The sequence below is a fragment of the Megascapheus bottae genome, chromosome 1, assembly GCF_031878675.1.
Source record: "Megascapheus bottae isolate mThoBot1 chromosome 1, mThoBot2.hap1, whole genome shotgun sequence".
In the NCBI taxonomy this organism is placed as follows: domain Eukaryota; kingdom Metazoa; phylum Chordata; class Mammalia; order Rodentia; family Geomyidae; genus Megascapheus; species Megascapheus bottae.
In genome coordinates this window covers 26,658,233-26,682,578 of record NC_143509.1, presented here as the reverse complement: position 1 = coordinate 26,682,578, position 24,346 = coordinate 26,658,233, and the positions used below count along the sequence as shown (strand labels likewise).

At 50.8% G+C, this 24,346-nt stretch overlaps 1 protein-coding gene across 5 annotated transcripts in view; it reads left to right on the top strand.

Moving 5' to 3' along the window:
* The first annotated feature begins 701 nt into the window (after positions 1-701).
* Stk11 (serine/threonine kinase 11) overlaps positions 702-24,346 on the top strand; it is a 28,209-nt gene continuing 4,564 nt past the window's right edge. For 3 of the 5 annotated variants that reach the window (XR_016536721.1, XR_016536722.1, XM_090339629.1), the window contains exons 1-7: positions 702-1,742; positions 19,913-19,996; positions 20,889-20,978; positions 21,929-22,061; positions 22,140-22,276; positions 22,716-22,843; positions 23,532-23,589. Coding sequence is in view for 3 of the 5 variants with exons in the window: in XM_090339629.1 (XP_090195755.1) it covers positions 1,453-1,742; positions 19,913-19,996; positions 20,889-20,978; positions 21,929-22,061; positions 22,140-22,276; positions 22,716-22,843; positions 23,532-23,589 (920 nt within the window). In the remaining 2 variants the exon portion in view is untranslated. The remainder of the gene's footprint in view (positions 1,743-19,912; positions 19,997-20,888; positions 20,979-21,928; positions 22,062-22,139; positions 22,277-22,715; positions 22,844-23,531; positions 23,590-24,346) is intronic. The other 2 variants (XM_090339603.1, XM_090339612.1) reach the window with 1 other exon arrangement.

Below are 24,346 nucleotides of genomic sequence, written 5' to 3'. Positions count from 1 at the left end.
ATGTGTGTGTGCAGCTTCTGGGGTTTGAACTCAGCACTTGGGCACTGTCCCTAGTTTATTTTCATTTTATTTATTTATTGTTTTGCTCAGGGCTGGTGCTCTGTCACTCGAGCCACAACTCCATTTCGGACTTTCCTGCCCGGGCTGGCTTCGAACCGCGACCCTCATTTTCCAGGCTCCTAAAGATTACAGAAAAGGGCTCCCAGGAGCTTTTTGGCACACAAAGTTGCCTCTGGCATTACTTTTTGACCTTTGACCTCACAGGACCATTTAGGGGCGGGTCCTGACCAACGACCTCTAACCCTACCCCAAAGTAGTCCCGGCGCCGAGTTCTTAGTCTACGCCTCCACAAACGGTTCCGCTGAGTCTCGGGGGGACGCGTGACCTCCGACCCCAGCCCAAACCTCTCAAAGGTCATCGCCAACGCCTAGCTCCGTAGTCGGCTTCCTGCCCCCACCTTTTCCTGTGACGGGCGACTCCTCCAACCAACCAGAGAGCGGTCTCCTCCCTCTGGGCGGAACCGAGCGCTGACCAATCCTGGCTCCGGCGCCTGCCCGGATCCAAACGGTCCAATCAGCGGCGGCGATAGGGGTGGGCCCTTGGGGGGCCAGGCCCGCCGCTGCAGCCTACGGGCGTGCACGTTGGCGCCGCGAGGGGGCGTGTCCCGCGGCGGGGCGTGCGGCGGCGGCGGCGGCGGCGGCGGCGCAGCGTAGGGCGGTAAACAAGATGGCGGCGGCGTGTCGGGCGCGGAAGGGGGAGGCGGCCCGGGTCGCCCGCGAGTGAGGCGCGGGTTCGGGAGGGCGGCGCCGGCGGCCCGGCGGGCAGCCTTGCATGGGCTGGGGCCCCCTCGCCGCCCCGCCTCCTGCTCTCGCGCGGCGGCCGCGGCGAGGGGGACGCGCCGCCCGGGCCCGGTCAGTCTCGGGAAGCCCCCGGCCCGGAGCGTGAGGCCTGCACCGTCCCGGTGGCCCGGTACCCGAGGGCTAGAACTCCCAAGAACCCGCAGCGGGGAACGCGCGGCACACCGCCGTCGTCGCGACTGTCGCCGGAGGAAGGGCGCCGCGAGAGTGTCCGCGCGGGCCGGGCATGGACGGCGCGGACTGGCCCCGGCGCGACCGCCTCGGCGTCTGACCGCGGGCCGTAGCTCCTGGACGATGACCTAGCGCCCCGCAGCCCGTCCGGCCTCGCCAGCGCCCGCGGACCTTCCGCCCCGCGCTCTCAGGACCGCGGGCGCGGTGCCGATCGACGGGTGGGACAATCGCTTCCGTCGTCGGGAGAAGAGTTTCCGTGGATTTTGGTGGGGGGCGGGAGGGTGGGAAGCTTCGTTGCTTTTCCTTTTTTTTTTTTTCTTCCCTCCCCCCCCACCCTTTGGTTGAACATTTGGAGAGGGCAAGTCGGGCCGGAGGAACAGCTGCCCACGAGGGGGACTTAAGCGTCCCCGGCACTGGGTTCAGGATGGACGTGGCGGACCCACAGCAGCTGGGCATGTTCACGGAGGGAGAGCTGATGTCTGTGGGCATGGACACCTTCATCCATCGTATCGACTCCACTGAGGTTATCTACCAGCCTCGGCGGAAGCGGGCTAAGCTCATCGGCAAGTACCTGATGGGGGACCTGCTCGGGGAGGGCTCCTACGGCAAGGTGAAGGAGGTGCTGGACTCCGAGACTCTGTGCAGGAGGGCCGTCAAGATCCTCAAGAAGAAGAAGTTGCGAAGGATTCCCAACGGGGAGGCCAATGTGAAGAAGTAAGTGGAGGTGGGCCGCCGGGGTGGGAGTGGGGGCTGTCTTCTGCTCTGCCTACTTCTCTCCCCCTCATCTCTGCTCTCCCTGGCCCTTTCTAGCCTTCACTTCCTCCCTCCCTCCCTTCCTGACACTTCCTTTTTCCCTTCTATTCCTTTTCTTTCCTTCTTTCTCTTCCTTTCTTTCCCTTTCTCATTTTCTTGCTTTTTCACCCTTTTTCCCCCCTCTACTCCCTTCTTTGTCAACTAAACTCAGCCTCAAGTTAAAGCCCCAGTACTAACACCAAACCAAAAAAAAAAAGAAAGAAAGAAAAAGACCTGAACGACCCAGCCAGTGCCCTGCTGGTTGAGGACAGTGTGACTGGGAATCTGCAAAAGTGTTTTTCCCTAGGTCAAGGAGGTTTGTGAGCCGCCCAGCACTTTTGGCCAGTCCTGGGGCTTGAACTCAGGGCCTGGGCACTGTCCTTGAGAAAGCTCAAGGCTAGTGCTTTACCACTTGAGCCATAGCACCACTTCCAGCTTTTTCTGTGCATGTGGTACCAAGGAATCGAACCTAGAGCTTCATGCATGCCAGGCAAACACTCTACTACTAGGGCCACACTCCCTGCCCACTCAGCACTCTCTAACATGTCCTGGGAAGGGGGTGCAGCCTGCTCCCTGTCCCCATGGTCAGCCCCCCCCTCCCCCTTCCTAAACAACTTGTGTTTATTTGGGCCAGTTTGTATGTATGACCAGCAGGTTTTCTGCACAGTATGGGGCTCTTACCAAGGCCAGGAGAAATGTGATTTGTTTATCCTGTTGGAAGGGAATCCTGTGGTTGCCAAAAATAATTGTTTGCACCAGCTTATCGGTCAGCAGGAGGGAAAGGGAAACGGAGCCCTTTGTCACTTGCCTGGGATGTGAAGCTGGAAACATCCCTGGCTTTGAAATTTGGCAAGCCTTCCTGAGCTTCAACTAGCTTTCTGTGTAGGCCTCAGGGCAATCTTACATTTGTTTGTTTGTTTATACCAGTTCTGAGCTTTGAACTCAGGGCTTGAGCACTGTCCCTGAGCTTCTTTTGCTGAAGGCTAGCACTCTACCATTTGAACCACAGTGCCACTTTCTACTTATGTGGTACTTAGGAATTAAACCCAGGGCTCTACTACCACTAAGCCACATTCCCAGCCCCCAATTTTACTTTTTAAGATGTATTTCTAAGCATCCTGCTACCTTAAGATCTTACTGACAGGCTGTAGGTCTGTAGGGAGCCATCTCCCTGGGAAAGAAGCTGTTCCTGAGGGCAAGGCAACCGGAGCCTTGATATCTCCACCAGACACCTGGCTCTCCTCCCTGTCCTCTTAACTCCTAAAACTTCACATTGCTGGTTTCTAAGAAGGGACCTTATCTGTGCTGGGCCTGCAGGACTGGTGGGGCTACTCTGCCACGAGGATAGTGGGTGACCTTGGATGGTGGTTTCCGGAAGGCCAGACTGCTCCTTCCTCCTGTCCCATTCCTCTGGGCCCGTGTGGGCCCTGGCTCACTGTAACCAGCTGGCACCCGACTGGCACTGGGGATCTGACATAGCCCAGTGACGTCCATTAGGCTAGAGCCGAAGTGACATGAGTTAACTTCAGGCTCAAGTAGGACCAACAGGAAGAGAGATGGTTTCCATGAAGTGTTTTTAAAGGTTTGTGCAGCATGTGGAAACTCAGAAGTTGTGGATGGGTGTTCTGAGCCAGGGGGTCACCGATCTGGTGACTTATGTGACTTATCTGTGAGATGGAAGTTAGGCTGGTTGGTCAAAGGCTGTTTCTGTGGATACTCTATGGTGAAGCAGGCCTGGAAGAACCCATCAGGGACACAGCAGATATAAGCTGCATTGAGGCTTGGGTGCCTACTTGTTTAGGCACCACATTTGAGCTTAACTGTTCATCATTCCCCTCTCCCCCAAGGGGGCTTAGCTCAGGGCCTGAGCACTATCCTTGGGTTTTCTCAAGTCTAGAATTCTACTGCTTGAGCCACAGCACCACTTCCGGCTTTTTCTGTGTATGTGGTATTGGTACCAGGGATTGAAACCAGGTCTTGGTGCATGCTAGGCATATACTCTACCACTAGGCCAAACTCCCAGCCCATTAACTGCTTTTTTTTTGGCGGGGGAGGTGGGTTGTGGGGCTTGAACTTGGCCTGGGCGCTGTCTCTGAGCTCTTCAGCTCAAGGCTACTGCCCTACCCTTGAGCCAAGCCCCATTTCCTGTTTTCTAGAGGTTAATTGGAGATAAAGAGTCTCAGGTTCTGGGGACAAAAACATGAGAAGGGGTATCAATGTGCGAAAAGTAATGCACCTACTATCTGGCGAATATAACTGTAACTTCTCTGTACATTACAATAAAAAAAAACTATTAAAAAAAGATATAAACAAACAAGCAAAAGAGGTTCTTTTGTGCCCTTGTGCCTGGGTTGGCTTTGATCCTCAGATCTCAGCCTCCTAAGTAGTTGGGATTATAGGTGTGATCCAACGTTGCCTGGCTCTTAATTGCTCATTTTTAAGTCCCTTTTTCATTAAACCAGAAAGTCAGGCAGTGGATATGGCCCACAGGCTGCTAATCTATGTCCTCTGTGCTTGGAGTTGGCTGCCTTTTGCTATGTAAGGCTGATGTCTAGAGGTGGCCCTGGGAAGAGCTGTTGTATTCCAGATGCCCTACTTAAGTGGCAGTATTGCCCCTCCTTTTTTTCCTCTCAGGTCCTTATTCCCTTTTGCTGTAGGGTCTTAGTCCTAGATCCTTTCTGGGAATTGTCCTTAGCCTCTGTTCCCACCAGGCTCCTGTTGTGAGGCCTGTTCTGCACCTTTGACCCCAGCTCTTTCCCCTGATGCCCCTCTGTTTCTCCAGAGCAATACTCTTGAGGCAGGAGGAGTTTGTGACCGTTTCCCCATCTGGCCAAGACTGCCCCAGCTACCCTTCCTGCTTCCTTTGTCTGGGAGGGAAGTACCCATCCAACTTCAGGTTCTTCAGGTCAAACTCAAGAGGGTGGCAGCTCCTAGCAGCAGAGTTGAGTAGTCTCCCACTGTCTATAGACCTTTCAGCAGTACAACTGAAGGAGGCCCATAGCATTGGCAGGGAGGCTTGGATTATAACAGACTAAGAAGTGACACTGGCTTGATCAGGATACCTGTCTACAATGCAATTTGAGTTTGGGGCGATGTGTACCTAAGATCAGATAGAGGAGGTAGAGGAGTGTGGCCACAGGTATGGACATGGGGAAAGTGAGCACTCAAGTTCCTAGTTCCCTGTCCTGAGCATGTGCGGTGGCCAGATGTGTAGGGCTGAGCCCCATATCTGAGACAGGTTGGAAGGAACCCAGGTTTATGTTGCTTACTGGAAGAATAGGACATGAGAGCAGTGTTGGAGCCTGGGTGGGACTTGACACCCAGGTCTTCCATTCACAGCTTGTGACCAGCTGGCATCAAAATCAGTGATACACCCTCATATTTGCTGGCCCCATATGGCACAGGTCAGCCTCGATGCAGAGGCTTTACCTTTGGGAGGATCTATCAGAAAAGAGCACTAGTTAGCTGGGTGCCATTTGCTCACCCCTGTAATCCTGGCTACTCAAGAGGTTGAGATCTAAGGATTACTGTTCGAAGCCAGCCCAGGCAGGAATTTCCATGAGATTTTTTAAATTTTTTTCCTGTTGGTTGTGGGGCTTGAACTCATGGCTTGGGCACTATCCCCAACCTCTCTTTCTCAAAGCTAGCATTCTACCACTTTAAACTACTGTGCCACTTCTGGTTTTCTGGTGATTAATTGAAGGTAAAAGTGTCATGGACTTTCCTGCCTAGGCTGGCTTTGAACTTTGACACTGAGATCTCAGCCTCCTGAGTGGCTAGGGTAACAAATGTGAGCCACCAGCGCCTGGCACCATGAGATTCTTTTTTTTTTTTTTTTTTCCCCCTGGTCAGATGTGGGACTTGAACTCTGGGCCTGGGCGCTGTCCCTGAGCTCATCAACTCAAGGATACTGCTTTACTCCTTGAGCCACAGCACCACTTCTGGTTTTCTGGTGGTTAATTGGAGATAAGAATCTCATGGACTTCAGTGCTTGGGCTGGCTTTGAACCTCCATCCTCAGATCTCAGCCTCCTGTGTTGCTAGCATTACAGGCATGAGCTACCTCGCCTGGCTACCATGAGATTCTTAACCTCCATTTAACCAGTACAAAGCCAGAAGCGGAGCTATGATAGAGTGTGCTAGCCTTGAGAAAACAACAATAATAACAACAACAACAACAACAACTTACAGGTAGCACCCAGACCCTGAGTTTAAGCCCCAAGATGGCACCAAAAAAAAAAAAAAGTTCTGTCCCATCACCCACTGGTTATAGGGATCTCTGGGGTTGCAGCTATGAAGTGGAAGTCACCATGCCCTCATTCTGCCTGCAGCCCCCATTGTGCAGTGAGTGACCTGTCTCATTTTGGACTGGTGCCTCCTCCGCAGGCCAGGGTGATGTGAGAAGGGCCTCCTATGTGCCAGGGCAAAGGGGTATTCCTGCCGAACCCCAGGATCTGGGCTCTGTGGCCAGCCTTAGAGCCAGCTAGCTGAAAAGAGAAAGGCCCCTTTGTCTGCATGAGGCTTAATAAACTTGACTCTCTTGTGGTGAAGTGACCAGAACCTTCCAGTCACGCCTGTGGAGCCCTGTTCTCCAGTCTGTATTGAAAGTCTTTTTTCTTAGAGTGCGATGTTGTGGCCCTTTGCCAAGGTGGTGGGTGTACGGACAGGTCAAGCCTGCTAAGCCTCGTCCTGCCTGCCTGCCTGCCCAGGAAGGCTGCCCTGGGACCTGCATCTCTTACTGTGCGAAATGTGTTATATCTACACTGAAAAGTCTCACTAGGCATCAGAGGTTTTTTGGTTGTTGTTTGTTTGTTTTTAAAGGGGGTGGGGGTTGCCAGGTGCTTATGGTTCACACCTGTAATCCTAGCTACTCAGGAGGCTGAAATCTGAGGATTGTGCTTCACAGCCAGCCTGGGCAGGAAAGTTAGTGAGACTCTTTATTTTAATCACAGAAGGAGCCAGAAGTGGAGCTGTGAGCTTAAGTGGTAGAGTGCTAGCCTTGAGCAAAAGAAGCTCAGAGATAGTGCCCAGGCCAAGTGTTCTAACCCCAGAACGGGCAAAAACAAAAAAAGAAAAAGAAGAAAGAAATGAAGCAAGTAGAGCACCAACCTTGAATGAAAAAGTCAAGCAAGAACTCTAGGCCCTTAATTTAAGTCCCAATACATGATTTTCTCTGTCTGTCTCTGTCTCCCCCATCCCCCTTGTCTTTCTCCTGACTACTGTGACACCTGGTTGTCTTTCCTGGGCTGCTGCTTCTGTTATCTCTTCTGACTTACCCAAGCATGCATTGGTAAGGTCAGTTGTGGCCCCTGGGTTTGAAGTGCCCAGTGGGTTCCCACAAATGGAACATAGCTGGGAAGTGGGTACTAGACACGACTTCTGTGTACTGTTCTCTGGGGGCCTCCAGGCCTATCCTGCTCGTGTAGTGCGTGGTATTAGAGACAGCAAGCAGTCAGTGTATGATTCCCAATTCTGTAACTAGTGAGAATGCTCCATTGGGGTTGGCAGGCATGAAGAACATTCAGCTTTGTGACTGGACAGGACTTCTGAATCCTGCTGATACTTGGGGCAGCCAGAGATGACGGGGAGGGGATAGTGTGGCTCCTACCCATAACATGTCATCAAGGGACACTGATAGTCCCAAGTTGTGTTCACCTTCATAAAAGGGGATTTTGTGTCCATCCCCCCTATTTTACTTTTGAAACACAGACTGGTCTCATACTCTTGGGCCCAAGCACTCCTCATCCTTCTGAGCTTTGGGGTTACAATTGTGTGCTACTAGCCTGGATCCCTGTTTAGTTGTACAGATAGCTGCTGGTGGTTATGGTCTAGGTTTGGGCTATACTTCTCCAGCCTGTGGTGTCCATAGTGGGGAGAGGGCTTTTGCTGTTAATGAGAGTTGCATTTGTCTGTCCTGTCCCTGGCTGTTCCCAGCGTTTGTTCTTTCTGTGAGTTACAATTTTCCCACATGGCATGGTTGCTGAGGGTTGCTGAAGGCCACATTAGCACAATAGGGTTCTAGGCCATAGAATGTTCAGCAGAAGCATTCTGACTTACTGCTGGAGTCCTGTAGGCCCACTTAGGGAGGGGACAAGAAGCACTGTCTGGGTTTCCCCCAGAACCTTGTGTGGTGAGTGACTGGTAAGAATGCCTTGCCCTGTAGTGGATCCTCCTCCACCTGTCATTGCCTCTGGGTCCCTGAGAGGGGCTGGAAATGTGTGGAGGGGGAGGCCATGCCACTCTTGGTGATTGGCAGATACTTGGATCAGGATGGCAAATAGTTAGGATTTTAGCAAGTTGGGATTCAGAGCCCTGGACTTTGTCGGCTTTCGTTCCCTCAGTAAACAGGCAAATAGAATGTCCTGAGCAGCCTTTACAAGGTTCTGGCATTTGCTAGTTTTCTCCCTTTGCTCTCTTATTGGGAAGGGTGCCATAGTGAGGCCCAGACTGGGCCATCAAGAAGCCTGTGCACCCTTTCCTGCCCTGAGACTTTTGAATGGATTTGGAGCAGGGTGAGATCTCCAGGCTAGGCTAGTCAGCCCACTGTGCCATGGGCACAGATAAGGCCAGTTGTGCAGGCTGGGGGCAGGTATAGAGCACCTAGACTCCTTTCTTCCTGTGTCTGGGGATTGCAAACTGCTGAGTATATCATACCTACTATGTCCTCTGAACTGGATGCACATATTTTGTTTGTATGTATGTATGCATGCATGTATGTATGTATGTAATATATGAGTGCTGGTGTAGGGACTTGAACTCAGAGCTCAGATGCTGCCCTGAGCTTTTTTACTAAAGGTTAGCATTTTGCCACTTGAGCTACAATCCCACTTCTAGCTTTTGGGTGGCTAATTGGAGATAAGGAGTCACAGACTTTCCTACCCAGGCTGGCTTTGAACCAGGATTCTTAGATCTCAGCCTCCTGAATAGCTAGCATTGGTGTGAGCCACCAATGCCTGGCTGGACTTCTTTCTTTCTTTTTTTTTTTGCCAGTCTTGAGGCTTGAACCCAGGGCCTGAGCACTGTCCTTGGGCTTTCTCAAGACTAGCACTCTACCACTTGAGCCATAGCACCACTTCTGCTTTTTCTGTGTAAGTGGTACAGGGATTCATGCATGATAGGCAAGCACTGCACTAGCAGGCCACGTCTCCCCTTCCCCCAAATTAAATTTTAGGGTCGGGAATTTGGCCTAGTGGTAGAGTGCTTGCCTAGCATGCACGAAGACCTGAGTTTGATTCCTCAGTACCACATACATAGAAAAAAGCCAGAAATGGTGCTGTGATTCAAGTAGTAGAGCTCTAGCTTTGAGAAATCCCAAGGACAGTGCACAGGTCCTGAGTTCAAGGCCCAGGACTGACAAAAAAAAATTATTTGCATACAGTTCACTGACCATAAATTTAATCTTTCTAAACTTTACAACTCGGGTGCCAGTGGAAAGTCCATGAGATTCTTATCTCCAATTAGTCACCAGAAAACTGAAAGTGGCACTGTGGCTCAAAGTGGCAGAGTGCTAGACTTGAGGGAAAGAGCTCAGGGACAGTGCCCAGACCCTGTGTTTCAAGCCCCATAACCAAACACCAACCAAAAAAAATAGTCCAATGGCATTTAGTTCAGTGACAGGGTTCCGTTGGGAAACCACCTTGTTCTATTGAATTCCAGAACATTCTGTCTTCCCAGAAGGAAACTGGTCTCCATGAGCAGTCATCCATTTCTTTTCCAGTTCCTTGCACCCACAAATTCACTTTCTGTCTATGAATTCTCTTATTCTGGACATTTCCTATCAATAGGCCACACTATGGTGAGGCCTTTTGTGTCTGGTTCTCTCACTGATCCCATGTCTTCAAGGTCTCTTCACAATAGTGTATGCCAGAGCCTTGTCCTGTTCATGGCTGTGTGATATCCCAGTGTAGGGATGGTATTTAATCTGTTACCAGAGATGGACAGTTGGGCCATCCCCTATTTCCTACCCTTGTGTTTATTGTGAACCTTGCTGCTGAGAACATATATATGATTCATGTGTAACTGTCTTGTTAGCCACCTTCCTCTTCTGATACCTCCGAGAGCTTTTATCCATTTTCTGCAGTGCTGGTGACAAACACAGGGCTTCACATATGCTGGATGTGTGCTCTACTGCCAGGCTGCATCCCGGCTCTAAAAGCCTTTTTTTTTTTTCTTTTTTAATTGTCAGTGGGAGTCTTGCTGTCCCCGAGCTCTTGAGCTCAAGGCTAATGCTCTATCACTTTGAGCCACAGCCCCACTTCAGTTTTCTAGTGGTTAACTGGAGATACAAGTCTCACAGACTTTAGTGCCTGGGCTGGCTTTGAACCTCAGCCCTCAGATCTCAGCCTCCTAAGTAGCTAGGATTACAGGTGTGAGCCACTGGCTCCTGGAGCTTTTTTGCTAGTGTTCTACCACTTGAGCCACAGCTCCACTTCTGCCTTGTTTAGTTGGAGGTAAGAACCTCACAGACATCCATGCCTGGGCTGGTTTGAAACCCCAATCCTAAGTCTCATTCTTCGGTGTAGTTAGGATTACAGGGGTGAGCCAGTTGTGCCTGGAAAAAAAATGCCTTTATTTTTGAAACATTAACAAAGATGGTGGAACGACATCAGGGTCAATGTTTCTGGATCAGTGTCCCTTGGAAGTACCACTACTGACCCCTGGGAACTATCTTTTGAGCCTGGGTGTGGGTGTCTGGGACTCCCTGCTCCCTTGTGTGCTTGGTTATCTCCTGTATGTTTTGTTTCTAGACTGACTTCAGGCAACTGCTTCCTGAGTGGCACTTATAGTCCTCCTTCCTGCTTCTCTCCTGGTTAGTCAGCAAGTTAATTAATTGAGCCATCCACTCTGCCTGGGCAGTACAAGGCAGGCAGGCTCTTGAGAGAAGCAGGTCTGGCCTCAGAAGAGGTGGGACAGGCCGGAAGGTGAGGTTTCCTCCCTTGCTGAGCTCAGCTCTACTCCTAGAACTTCCTGTAGCCCTGCCCCACCAGGGCTTGCCTTTATTGTTTCTCCTTTTTATTTTGGTTTGTTTTGATATTTCTGGCCAAGGTAGTACCTTGGCTAGAAAGCAGATGAAGCAGAGTTCTTCAGCACTGCCAGCAGCCACATGTGGGGGCTTCTGCCTGCTGTGGGCTCCTTACATAGTTGATAAAGTCTTGAGCTGCCAGAACCTACATTTCTACTTACCTGTTCCCCTTTTGTGCACTTGCACCTCCTCTCAGTCATGTAGGACTTCTCTGTTTTGTTTTTGTTTGATAGGACTAGGGTTTGAACTCAGGGCTTTGTGCTTGCTAGGCTGGCACACTAGCATTTGAGCCTCTTCTCTGGCTTTTGGCTAGTTAACTTGGAGAAAGTCTTGAGGAGTTTTCTGCTCAATTGTCTTTGAACCTTTATCCTTCCAGCCTCTTCAGTAGGTAGGATTACAGGTGCAAGCTACTGACTCTTGGCAAGTTCTCACTTCTTTTAGAGGTTTTTTTTTTTCCTTCCAGTCCTGGGGCTTGAACCCAGGGCCTGAGCACTATCCTTGGGCTTTCCTTAAGGCTAGGGCTCTATCACATGAACCTCAGCACCACTTCTGGCTTTTCTATGTATGTAATCAAACTCGGGTCTTTGTGCATGCTAGGCAAGCATTCTATCACTAGGCCAAATTCCCAGCCCTCTTTTAGAGTTTTGACATTGCATTAATTTTCTGGTATAAGTTCTTGGTGTAAATAATATGTTTAGACTGGGCATTCGTGGCTCACACCTATAATCCACACCTGAGACCTGAAGATTAAGATTCAAAGCCAGCCCAGGCAGAAAAGTCTGTGAGAGTCTATTTTTTTGGGGGGTGGGGGTGGGGAGTGGGTCATGGGACTTGAACTCCAGGCCTGGGCAGTATCCCTGAGCTCTTTAGCTCAAGGCTACTGCCCTACCCCTGGGCCTGGGCTTGGGCTTTTTCCCTGAGGTCTTCTGCTCAAGGTTACTGCTCTACCCCTTGAGCCAAGCCCCACTTCCCATTTTCTAGTGATTAATTGGAGATGAGTCTCATGTTCTTCAGTGCCCTGGCTGGTTCTGAACTCGGATCCTCAGATCTCAGCCTCCTGAGTAGGTAGGATTACAGGCATCAGCCACTGTTCCCGGCTAAGTCTGTGAGACTCTTTATCTCCAGTAATCTACTTAGAAAAGGCCAGAAGTGGTGCTGTGGCTCAAGTGATAATAGTGCTAGCCTTGACTCAGAGAAGCTCATGAACAGCACCAAGGCCCTGAGTTCAAGTCCCATGACAGGCAAGATAGAATAAAACAAGATATTCATTAGGAAAAACACAGCTGGGTGCTGGTGGCTTACACCTGTATCCTAGCTACTCAGGAGGCTGAGATTTGAGGATTGAGGTTCAGAGCCAGCTCGGGCACACAAAAGTCCATGAGACTTTTTTTTTGGCCATCCTGGGCTTGGGCTCAGGCCCTGAGCACTGTCCTTGGACTTTCTCAAGGCTAGAGCTCTACCACTTGAGCCTCGGCACTACTTCTGGCTTTTTTGTATGTATGTGGTAACTGAGGAATTGAACCCGGATCTTAGTGCATGATAGGCAAGCGCTCTACCACTAGGCCAAACTCCCAGCCCCACGAGACTCTTTTTATCTCCAGTTAACCATTAGAAAACCAGAAGTGGCACTATGACTCAAGTAGTAGAGCGATAGCTTTGAGCTGAGGAGCTCAGGGATAGTGCCCAGATCCTGACTTCAAACCCCATAAGGGACAAAATAAATAAATAAATAAAAAGGAAAAACACAAGGGCAGGGAATGTGGCTTAGTGATAGAGTATTTGCCTACCATGCATGAAACTCTGGGTTTGGTTCCTCAGTACCACATAAATAGAAAAAGCTAGAAGTGGCACTGTGGCATTTGCATATTTTGGTTGTCAAAGTTATTGGTGATTATTTAGTCTTTCTGATTAGTCAGAAGAATGTGTTTGAACTCTCCTTGGCATCATCCTGCCTTTATATCCACTACCAACTGGGTCCTTATTTTTCTTGATGATCACCCGGTTAAGTCTCCTGTGTTTCCTTGTAGTAATTTGGCAAGTTTAGCTGTCAAATTCTGTTTTTGTTTTTGTGAAAATGCTTAACCTACTCGACCACTGGAGTGTGGTTTCACCCTTGTGGATGTTACTGTGGGCATCGTAAGGTGACGTCATATGGTAAGGACCACCTGCGAGTGGTTATGATCACTACATGTGATGTTTACCTTTAACAGCTCAGCCCCACAGAAGCTCAGAGCTGCTCTGTATCTGCCCGAGGGTGCTATTAAGATGTCTCCTAGTTCAGTTCACTGAGTGCTGGTGACTCTATTGTTGGGGGGTTCAGGTCCTCTCAAAATGGCTGGGATATTACACTTAAGGGAAATGCGTGCTCCTTAGGACTTTTGTGCAACAAAATTTCCTTATCTCCTTAAAAAAAAATAATGGCTTTATCTTTAGAAAAGTTCTCTGTGCTACTTTTTCCTTTATCTAGATGCCTTCATGAAAGAATTAACCTGAGAAGTTTGAAGAATCTGAACAGCTGCTAACTGTTGTTATCAGATTTTTCTCTTCCCTCCCTTCTTTTTTTTTTTTTTTTTGGCCAGTCCTGGGCATGAGCTCAGGGCCTGAGCACTGTCCTTGGACTTTCTCAAGGCTTTACCACTTGAGCCTCAGCACCATTTCCGGCTTTTTTCTAATATCTGTGGTACCAAGGAATCGAACCCGGGTCTTCGTGCATGGTAAACAAGCACTCTACCACTAGGCTAAACTCCCGGCCCCTCCTCCCTTCTTTTTCTTCCTTTTATTGGGGGGGGGGGAATCACTTAAGTTGTTTTGAGGATGGAACAAGCAGCGTTCACCACAATTTTCCTGCTTGAAAAAATGTAATAGCGTGGGCCTGGAGTTTTGGCCTAGTGGTTGCATATACAAAGACCGGGGTTCAATTCCTCAATACTATACACATAGAAAAAAAGCCAGAGGTGGTGCTGTGGCTCAAGTGGTAGAACCTCTAGCCTTGAGCAAACACAAGAACAGTGCTCAGGCCCTGAGTTCAAGGCCCAGGACTGGCACACACACAAAAAAATGATAGCATTGCATAGTTTGGTGGCTGCATGAGACCCTAGAGCAAATGGGTCTATTAGAGGTGTGTTGGTGGCAACATGGATGTATCAGGAATGTGTTCTCTGTACCTGTTCTGTGTATCTTTAAGGAAAACACTTGATTGTTGTCAGAGTAAGAGGCCTAAGCTGTAGAGGAGGGGCACTGATTGGAGTGCCTAGAGCTCCTCACTGGGGGAGGATGACCGTTTGGTGGAGATGACTTCCCCAAAGGCCAAAGAAGGACCCACCCCAAAGGTGGGTCTTGAACTAGGCCTGGACACTGTCCCTGAGCTCTTCATTTCAAGGCTACTATCCTACCCTTGAGCCAAGCTCGACTTCCTCTTTTCTAGAGGTTAATTGAAAATAAAATCTCAGGTCCTTTTGAACCAGGGCTGGCTTTGAACCTTGATCCTCAGATCTCTGCCTCCTGAGTACCCAGCGGGAAGAGGGTAGTTCTCTCAGGTCCCTGTTGGAATTGTGAGCTTTCAGGGCTTTCTCACAGTACTGGAGGGTGAGGATATCTCTCTGCTCTTAGTTTTGAAGCTGCTGTGTATGGTCTCACTGGTAGTCTTGTGGCCCAAGTGGAGTAGGCTCTACCAGAGTCCTTTAATCTCCAGTCCTGGGTGTGCTGACAGCCCAGGACCCAGGTGCTGGGTTAGATTCTGAAGTGCTGTTGTGCTGGGCTGCTCCCTGACAGAGCACTCGCCATATAGATGGCTCATTCCTCCAGTGCAGGTGCCACACTCTGAGTGAGTCCTTGTTCAGCTCTGGACCCTGGGAAACTCAGGTAGGAGGTGAGTATTGGTTTGGCTCCATGAATGGCAGGTATGAGAATACTCTGGAGGAAAGCCAGCTTTGCACTGTACCCCCTGTGAGGAGCTGACTGCTGGGATGTAAGTTTCTGGGACACTTGTGAAACCTGCCCTAGAGCTAGGGAGAGTGATAGGGAATCACCATCTTGGATCCTCAATTAAGGGCTTGGCATTCTCCTGGTGGGCAGATGTCATTAGAACCTCTGGTAGCTAAACTGACTGGCCAAACAGTGGCAATGTCTGGTCTGTGTGAAGAGTGATGCAGGCAGTGCTTAGACTGTCCAAATGGTTCTAGTCTCATGACCAGAAGAGGGAAGGCTCCTAAAGACAACCTTGTGGGATAAGAGTGAGAACAGCTAATATTATGTGTGACAGCTCAGAGTTAGGGTTGCTGGGAGAGTCCAGGTAGATGTGGGCAAGAGTGGAGAGAGGAGCTGCTGAAGGGAAAGTTAGACCATTGGGGAGATTCCGTGTCTTAGAACTAGCTGATGGACAAGGCAGAGGCCATAGAGACGGATTGTGGCCCACAGGAATGGCTGTAAACACTGTCATGAATGAAGCATAGCTGAGGTCCGGAGGAACCATCCCTGGAAGACAGGCCAGGGAGGAAGAGTAGAAGTTTATAATTCTGCCCACAGATAGTGATGGATGGTTTCTGATGTAACATCTGAGCATTCCATGTTCCTGGCAGGGAGTGGAGTAGGTACCAGAGGTACTACTCAGTACTGAGCAGTGCCCACTGTGCGGAGGGCGAGGTCCTTGGTAATTAGGTAGAAAAAGATTGAGTTCAGGCTTTGTCCACACCAAACACTGGGATCTCAGCAGGACAGGTGGCACCTCAAGAAAGAAGGTGAGGGGCAGACATGGGGAACTGGGGATTGGCTGCACAATCCATCGTTGATAGGTGTGTGAGACCCCTGCAGAGCAGACATATTTTATGAACCCATGGCTTGTTCTCTGGGGAGTGGGTACTTTGAAACATTGCTTTCCAGGTTGCTCTCTGAGGCCACTTGAACCCTGGATCCTGGAGTCTCTGCATGCTGTGGGGGAGAGACACTTTTGGTGCCGAGGGGCACTGACATCTTGCCAATTCTGCATTTGAAGATAGGCAGAAGTTCACATTGTGTTACAGGCGAGGTGGGCCTGGGCTGTGGGGGCTCAGCTCCTCTGCTCAACATGCTGTCTGAACGGTTCCTTGGGCTGTGCTGGCTCCATCCCTACACTGAGGTTGTAGGCCACTGACAGGTGGTCCAAGGACATGAGCCCTGAGGACGTGGAGCCAGCGCAGAGATGCTCAGGATTGAAATCCCTGAGCCCTCATTGCTAGTCTGCGCCTGGTAAATGGTACTCTGCTTCAGCTCTTTTCTCAGTAGGCTCCAAAGCAGCTGTGGTTACATCTAGGGTTGGTTTTGCTGTTTTCCTCCTTGTGTCTGGGATTTGTATGACTGCATGTCCCCTTCCCAGGGGACAGCCCCTGGAAGTCAGACAGGGCAGCTGGGAGTATCCTTGGATATCTGGACCTCGGGAACTTGGGAAGGTGGAAATTCACTGGCAGTAGAGTAGGCAGGAGGTTGGGATGAGGTGCTGGGTCATTCTCCTTGCTTGGCATCCGCTTGTGCCCAGGAGCCGGATGCACAATCAGCATGGTGCTGTTGGGCCAACGCAGCCACAGGGTTCTGAACACCTGGCCTCTGCAGCTCAGGGACCACTCTCTCTGGTGCCACCTCCTGGCCTAGGCATCCCTGAGACCAGGCAACTACTTCCTAGGTTTCCTTCTGCCGTTGGTTCAATATCTACCCCTGGCATGAGGTAGCACAGGGTCTTCCTATTGGTACATGCATACTTTGTCTCCATGTCAGTGAGGCAGAGGCACCTGCTGCCTCTTAGGTCTTTTAACTGTTGATGGGGAAGCTCAAGGCCACACTAGGCCCTGAGAGAGAGCAGACTGATACTGAGCCTTAAGGCCTCTTGGTCCCACCCCATATTCTCTTGAGAAACGACCATTGCTGTATCCAGTCTGGTTCCAGTGTTCCCCTTGGGGCCCTGGGTGTCTGCCAGGCTGGGAGCGCAGGTCCTGGCCAGCTCTATAAATAGCCTTGCTATGCCCTGCCTGGAATTGGCACTACTGGTGTACTAACAGCTGAGAGGGGATTGAAGTACAGGTTTCCCGAAAGCAGGCCAGCACCATGTGCAGCCCTGTCCCCAAACTCACAGCTGCTGCCTGTCCCTTTTTGGACCCTGGGACTTGACCAGACCATGTCAAAAGCAATGGGGTTCTCTGAGTCCAGTGAGGCCTACAGAAACCATAGCAAAGGACTGCTAGGCTGGAAGCAGTGCTCAGCACTGAGCGGGAGACACTTTGCCACTCAGTGCCTTTGTGTCATGCGTGAGCTTTTGAGTATGGATTTTCAAGAAAAGAATGAGTACTAGCTGGGTGCGTGGCTGCTCAGGAGGCTGAGATCTGAGGATCAAGGTTCAAAGCCAGCACTGAAGTCTTTGAGACTCTTATTTCCAGTTAACCATCAGAAAACCTGTGGCTCAAGGGGTAGGGCTGTAGCCTTGAGCCGAAGAGCTCAGGGACAATGCCCAAGTCCCAGGCCCAACCAAAGGAAAAAAATATTACTGAGATGAAATGCTCATTGTATATCTCTCCCATGTACGTTGTATCGGTTAGTGGCATTCTGTACAAGCAGTTTTATTTTCATAATCTGGTCCCAGAACATTCTGCAACTACTATCCCCCCCAAAAAAAAAAAAAAAACTGAAAAGAAAAAGAAAAAAAGGAAGCTTCACCACCATGTTATCCTCTCTCTTCCCTAGCTCCTGACATCTTGTCTCTGGATTCTCCTTTTCTGTACTTTCTTACCAGTGGAGCCACACACTGTGACCTTGTGTCTGATTCTGTCACTGAGAATGAGGTCTTCAAGGCCCCTCCCTGGTGTAACATGGGTCAGAGCCTTGCTTCTCTTCATGGTTGTGTGTGATGTTCCAGTGTGGATGGTCCATCCTCTGTCCATTCATAGACTGTGGGCTGTTTCTGTCTGGGAACATTTCTGTCCTAGATATTTGGTTGGATCCCTCTCTCTCTCCTCTCCCCTCCCTCTCTCTCTCTGCTGGTCCTGAGGCTTGACCTCAGGGAGGGCCTGGGCTCTGTCCCTGAGCCTCTCTCTGCTCAAGACTGGCACTCCACCACTTGAGCTGCAGCGTCACTTCCAGTTTTTTCTGTGTGTGTGGTACTGAGAAATGGAACCCAGGGCTTCATGCATGCTAATCAAGGACTCTTCCACTGAGCCACCTTCCCAGCCTGTTGTTTGATTTCTCGGAGAATTACTTGGGAGTAGAATTTCTGGGTCACAGGTACTATTATATCTAATACATGGGAGTGAGGACTCGGTGCTGTTCAGACTTTGAGATGAAACTTCCCTGACCAAGCTGCCGGCTGGCCTACAGTGAGTGGTCATTGTGGGTGATGAGTGCCTATCATAATGTCTATATCTTGTGCAGTCCCCCACATCCACCCATTGTGTCTCTGGACACAGTACACAGTAGGGTTCACATGGGATGTCCAGGTTTTACAGAACACTGAGAAGAATAGTGAGGTAGGGGGCAAGTCTTTAAGGGAGACATCTGAGAGCCTGGCCTTAGGTGTGACAGAGACAATGCCCACTAGGGATATAGCCCCAGCTCTGTGCACTGTAGTATGCTGAAGTCTTTTCCTTCCTTCCTTCCTTCCTTCCTTCCTTCCTTCCTTCCTTCCTTCCTTCCTTCCTTTCTTCCTTCTTTTTTGTCTTTTTGGTAGGCCATAGGGTTTGAACTCTAGGCCTGGACACTATCCCTGAGCTCTTTAGTTCAAGGCTACTGCCCTACCCCTGAGCCACAGCCCTACTTCTCATTTTCTAGTGATTAATTGGAGATAAAGAGTCTCACGTTCTTTAGTGCCCAGGCTGACTTTAAATTGGAATCCTCAGATCTCAGCCTCCTGAGTAGCTAGGGTTACAGATGTGAGACACTGCACCCAGTTTAGTGTGCTTATTATAGTCTTTATCAAACAAACTTTATTCAAAAAAGTAAAATAAAAATTAAAAATGTTAAAAAAAAAAAAGGCTCGGTGGCTCACACCTGTAATCCTAACTACTCAGGAGGTTGAGATCTGAGAATCTCAGTTCAAAGCCAGCCAGTCCGTGAGACTCTTATCTCCAATTAACTACCAGAAAATCGGAATTAGTCTTTATGGTTCAATGGGTAGAGTGGTAGCCTTGAGCTGAAGAGCTCAGGGACAGTGTCAGGCCCAGAGCTCAAGTCCCACAACCGACAAAAAAAAAAAGCCAGGCGCCAGTGGTTCACACTTGTAATCCTAGCTGCTCAGGAGGCTGAGATACGAGGATCGAGGTTCATAGCCAGCCCAGGCCTGAAAGTCCGTGAGGTTTGTCAGTTAACCACCAGAAAACTGGAGGTGGTGCTGTAGCTCAACATGAGGAGCTCAGGGACAGTGCCCAGGCCTAGAGTTCAAGCCCTACAACTAACAACAACAAAAAAAGAGTTCATTGTGGGGCCTGGAGTTTGGCCTAGTGGTAGAGTGCTTGCCTAGCATACACAATTCCTCAGTAACACATACATAGAAAAGAAAAACAAAAAGCCAGATATGCTGCTGTGGCTTAAGTGGTAGAGCTCTAGCCTTGAGAAAGCTCAAGGACAGTACTCAGGCCCTGAGCTCAAGCCCGGGACTAGCAAAAAAAATGAGTTGATGGTCTTGTCACAGTCAGAACTCCTCCTGGCCATGTTGGATTGAGGGATTAGTATCATGGCCCTTAGTTGAAGGCCTCACCTCCAGTGAGGTGCTCACTGGAGGGGGCACCCCATCAACCTGCACAGACATTGATTGCTACAACCCTCCTTAATTTGCCTGCTCTGCCTGACTGCCTCAAGGCCACTGTTGTGTGTGGTCCCCTAATGGTGATGCCCAGCCCCACTGCCCTGGCCCCAAGGCTGCTGCTGGCTCCTTAGCTAACCAGGACCCACCAGGATATAGCCTGAAACCATCTCTCCACTGGAAAGGAGCAGGGCATTCAGCCTCCTCCCCATCCATGTAGTCTGTTGCCCCTCCTGTGTCTATGTAGACTGGGCTCTGCTATTACCTGGTGCACCTGCACTGACAGTCTACTGATACCTTGTCCTGTCTCTTCTAGGGAGATCCAGCTCTTGAGGCGGCTGCGGCACAGGAATGTCATCCAACTGGTGGACGTGTTATACAATGAGGAGAAGCAAAAGATATATCCTTTCCAGGGTGGGTGGCGGCAGGTGGGCTCCAGGGAGTAGACAGCATGTGAAGGGCCTTGTCTTCCCAGTCAGTCACCTGGCATCTTGAGTGCAGCCCTTGTCAGATCCCTCAGCTGTCCTGGACCAGTGAGCTGCGGGGGCCTCCTCTATGGGCCAGTTTCTCATCCAGGCAGGGCCAGAGCACTGAGTGGCAACCTTAGCCTGGGTTGTTGTAGTCAAAGCCTGGCACATTGTTAACATTGTTTCTAGGTATCCCTATGTATGTAATTTAGATAGTACCTCAATGTAGGGGTTCCTGGTGGAACCTACAACCCAGGGTAGGGCTACTACATGTTACCAGATCCTGGCCTACAAATGAGAGCCTCACTCTATGGTCTCCACATCTGGCCGTAATTGTGGAAGGGGCACTCAGGTACTCCTGGCTCATGAAACCTGTCCCAGTTGCTGTTTGTAGAACCCTGAGCCTATTTGTTGGGGGGTATCATGGGCAGGGGAATTGAGATATTCATGAAGGAATCAAGCAGAGTGTGTTACAGTCTGACCTTGAGTCTCAGGGAGACTCTCTCCCTTGGAGGAGTTGCTAAAGCCTCCCTGCAAGGCTGGGCTCTTTTTTTGCCGAAGCAAGACTGAACTTAGCAGGTCCAGGTGTGGGCCCAGTGCTGCCCTGAGATGGCCCTTCTGAGGAGGCAGGGTGTAGTCATGAGGGGCCTTGGTCTCTCTCTCAGGGCTTTGTACTTTGCCTCAAGCATGCTGGCTTGCTCCAGGGCCTCTCCAGAACACAGGTGGCAGGCTATTTCTCCTGTGAGGCACTGCCAAAGCTCCCAGAATCTGGTCTGTGGAGCAGGGTGGCATTGCCCATGGAGCCATATTTCCTTAGCACCCCACGTATATGGTGATGGAGTACTGTGTGTGTGGTATGCAGGAGATGCTGGACAGCGTGCCTGAGAAGCGGTTCCCCGTGTGCCAGGCCCACGGGTGAGTGGGGCCAGACCCAAGGGCCAAGCTACCCACAGGGGCCACCAGGCCTTGGGTAAGCCAGCCCAAGTTCACACTGGTTTTTGATGGTTATCCATATGAAAGCCCAGGTGTTTTTTTAAACCTTTTTTTTTTTCTTTTTTTCTTTCTTTCTTTTCTTTTTTCTTTTTCTTTCTTTTTTTTTGGTGCTGGTTCTTGGTCTTGAACTCAGGGCATTGTACTCCCACTTAGCTTTCTTGTTCATAGCTGGCACTCTACCACTTAAGCCACATCTCCAGTTTGATATTTTGCTGGTTATTTGGCAATGGAATCCTGGAGATTTTTCAGTCTGGGCTGGCTTAAATCTTGATTCTCCAGATCTCAGACTCCTGAGTAATTTGGATTATAGGCTTGAGCCACTGGCACCTGGCTTTAAAGGAAAATGAAATCCGTACCCTATGTCCAGTACCCATAGTTCAGCCATGCAGAGCCCCTCCCACCTGTTAGGCCTTGTGTGTGTACCATCTTGAGAGAAGCTGCCGTGGTTGTGAGCCCTACTTGTTGTTGGGAATTCCCTGGCAGTGACCTGAGCAGCCCTCTTAAGTGCAGCAGTTGGGACCCATGGTTGACTCTTGTCTGGGGGGATGGGCTCACTGTTCTGGGGCGACTATAAAGTTCATGTGTCCATATAAGGAAGACGTGAGGCCAGAGGGGCTCCTTGCTGGCAACAGTGATCTTGGTCTTGTGGGGCCTGAGTGGGGGCTCCACCTTGGCCAGTGGACCCTTAGTGGTTCCTAAGTGGGGCCCAGCCTTGTCTCATCTTTTTGTCTGGACCCCAGATGACTGCCCCCTTGGCTGTTTGTAACATTCAAATCATTTAGAAGAACTTGCTTCAGGCAGCTTGTGTAGAAGGGCCCTGGGAGGCTGGGAAGACAGGGCAGGGCCTGGACACAGGTATGCCTCACTTGTAGGTACTTCTGTCAGCTTATTGATGGCCTGGAGTACTTGCATAGCCAAGGCATTGTGCACAAGGACATCAAGCCTGGTAATCTGCTGCTCACCACCAGCGGCACGCTCAAGATCTCTGACCTGGGCGTTGCCGAGGTAGGCGCCTGTCCTGCGGGGGTCTCAGGGTGTGGGCCCTCCTGGGCGCTCCCTGAGGGCCGCATGGCACTGCTGCAGGCCCTGCACCCATTTGCTGCTGATGATACCTGCCGGACAAGCCAGGGCTCCCCTGCGTTCCAGCCTCCCGAGATCGCCAATGGCCTGGATACCTTCTCTGGCTTCAAGGTGGACATCTGGTCAGCTGGGGTCACGCTGTAAGTGCCCTGGACCCTGGTCCAAACATGCAGTGAACATGGCCCAAGGGAATACTGTGTTTCTCTGGTGCCTACAGGCCCCACTGATGTGGCCAGGAGTTCAAAATCCTGCAGCGTAAAGCCACAGGGTAGGCATCCCTTCAGTTTGTTGAGCTACATCCTTTGTGGGTGTGTGACCCCACAGGATCACTATATTCAAGGACATATAACACCACATCTTACCATCCCCCCCCCCAAAAAAAAAGAAATCATCCAAAGGAGGGTGGCTTTAGGGTATTGTTCCAGTGAATCTAGGGAACACTTCCCTCCTGAGTGAGTTCCTACATCTGGGAGACTGGCCTGTCTCAGAGCCCACAAGGACCCCACTGACAGCTATACTGGGGAATTCAAGCATGCTGCCAACTTCTGACCCCCCTCCTCCTTCCCCTTGGGCGTGAAGTTACAACATCACGACGGGCCTGTACCCCTTCGAGGGAGATAACATCTATAAGCTATTTGAAAACATCGGGAAAGGGGACTTCACAATCCCAGGCGACTGTGGCCCCCCACTCTCCGACCTACTCAAAGGTGAGACTCTTCCTGGCCTATGGCCCAGCATGGGTCCTCAGTTGTAGGCATCAAGAGGATGATGTGCTGTGGTGACAGCAGTTAGAGGCAGAGGCCCCAAGGTCATCCCAGCAAGCGTCTGGGGTCCTGAGGTCTGACACCATTGCCCTTTTTTGCCTCTCTGCTGTCATGTAGCATCCGCTGTGGCCTTGCTGCAGAGTAAAGGTCTTGGCTCCCAGTTGGGCGTGGACAGTGGCAGGGGTGGGTAGGTAGGCCTGGCCCGCAAGACTGGTACCCCTGTGTGTGGAGGGCTGGTTGGTCCAGCTCTGCTAGCTACTTTGGGACCTCAGCCTCAGGGCAGAGCATCTCTGGAGGCATTGACTGCTCTGCCTGCAGCATCAGGTCTTTGTCACTCAGTTTCCTTGGTGTTCCTGCAGGGTCTGAAGGGCCTGTCACTGCTGCATTCCTTGGCCCCTTGTACACCAGCCACTCTGCTCCAGTGGAGGCCAGGTTGGAAGTGTCCTGGTGCTTGAGGAATATGGGATTTGGACAGATGGTTAGCTGCCCCTAGCTGTCCAGTTTCCTGGGCAGGGTTGTCCTTTTGAAGGGTGACATGGTGGGAAGCATGAACCAAGGTGGGACAGCTGCTAAAGGAACAGGGACTTGGAGTCTGAACGTGGTGTTGACCTAGTCCTGCTGCTCTCCACAGGGATGCTGGAGTATGAGCCGGCCAAGAGGTTCTCCATACAGCAGATCCGGCAGCACAGGTCTGTGGCCTAGCCCTCAACTCTCCACTTGCGGGGATGGCCAGTCCAGCAGGGTGGCATTAACTGAGGGGGGGGTCTACTGGAGGGTGGGTCTCTGGCCACATCTTGTTCATACCCATAGGGCCAGCAAGGGGGATGTAGGCCATTTCCATTGCTTGCCTGTGTTAGCCACAAACGACTTGGGCTTTTGGTGGGGTTCATGTAGACAGTGGGCCTCCCTTTCTTCCTTCCTGTGCCTTCTAACAGTGCCAGCAGCATGTCTGGACATCCAGGCTGAGAGAGGGAATTGTAGAGGGCAGGCAGGAGTGAAAGGACCCTGCTGATGGTGCCTCCCCATCCGGGGCTCCTGTGTCTCAAATCCAGAGTCAAGAATGGCACCAGTGTGTATCTTGGAGTCTAGAAAGCTGGGTAGGGCTGAGTGTGGAAATTTGGGAATGGATGATTGTCTACAGGCCTAGGGCATTTCTGTAGCTCTGAGGGCTAGGAGTGAACACGAGGGCACAGCTGAACGGCCCCCAATGGGAGATTCAAATAATTGAAGGTTAAGTGTGCAGGACTCCTCACGCTTCCTCAGATAATGCTGGGGTAACACTGTTTATCAACACTTCCCATCCCAGCTGGCAGAAGCCCTGGGTTCTAAGAGGTCAGGGCCTTGGAACTGATGGAGTTGATGTGTTAGAGGTAATGCAGGAGCTGCTTGCAGGTTTTTAGTGCCTATAGCCAGCCCTTGGGCTCTTGCTTTAGTTGCCAGGCTCAA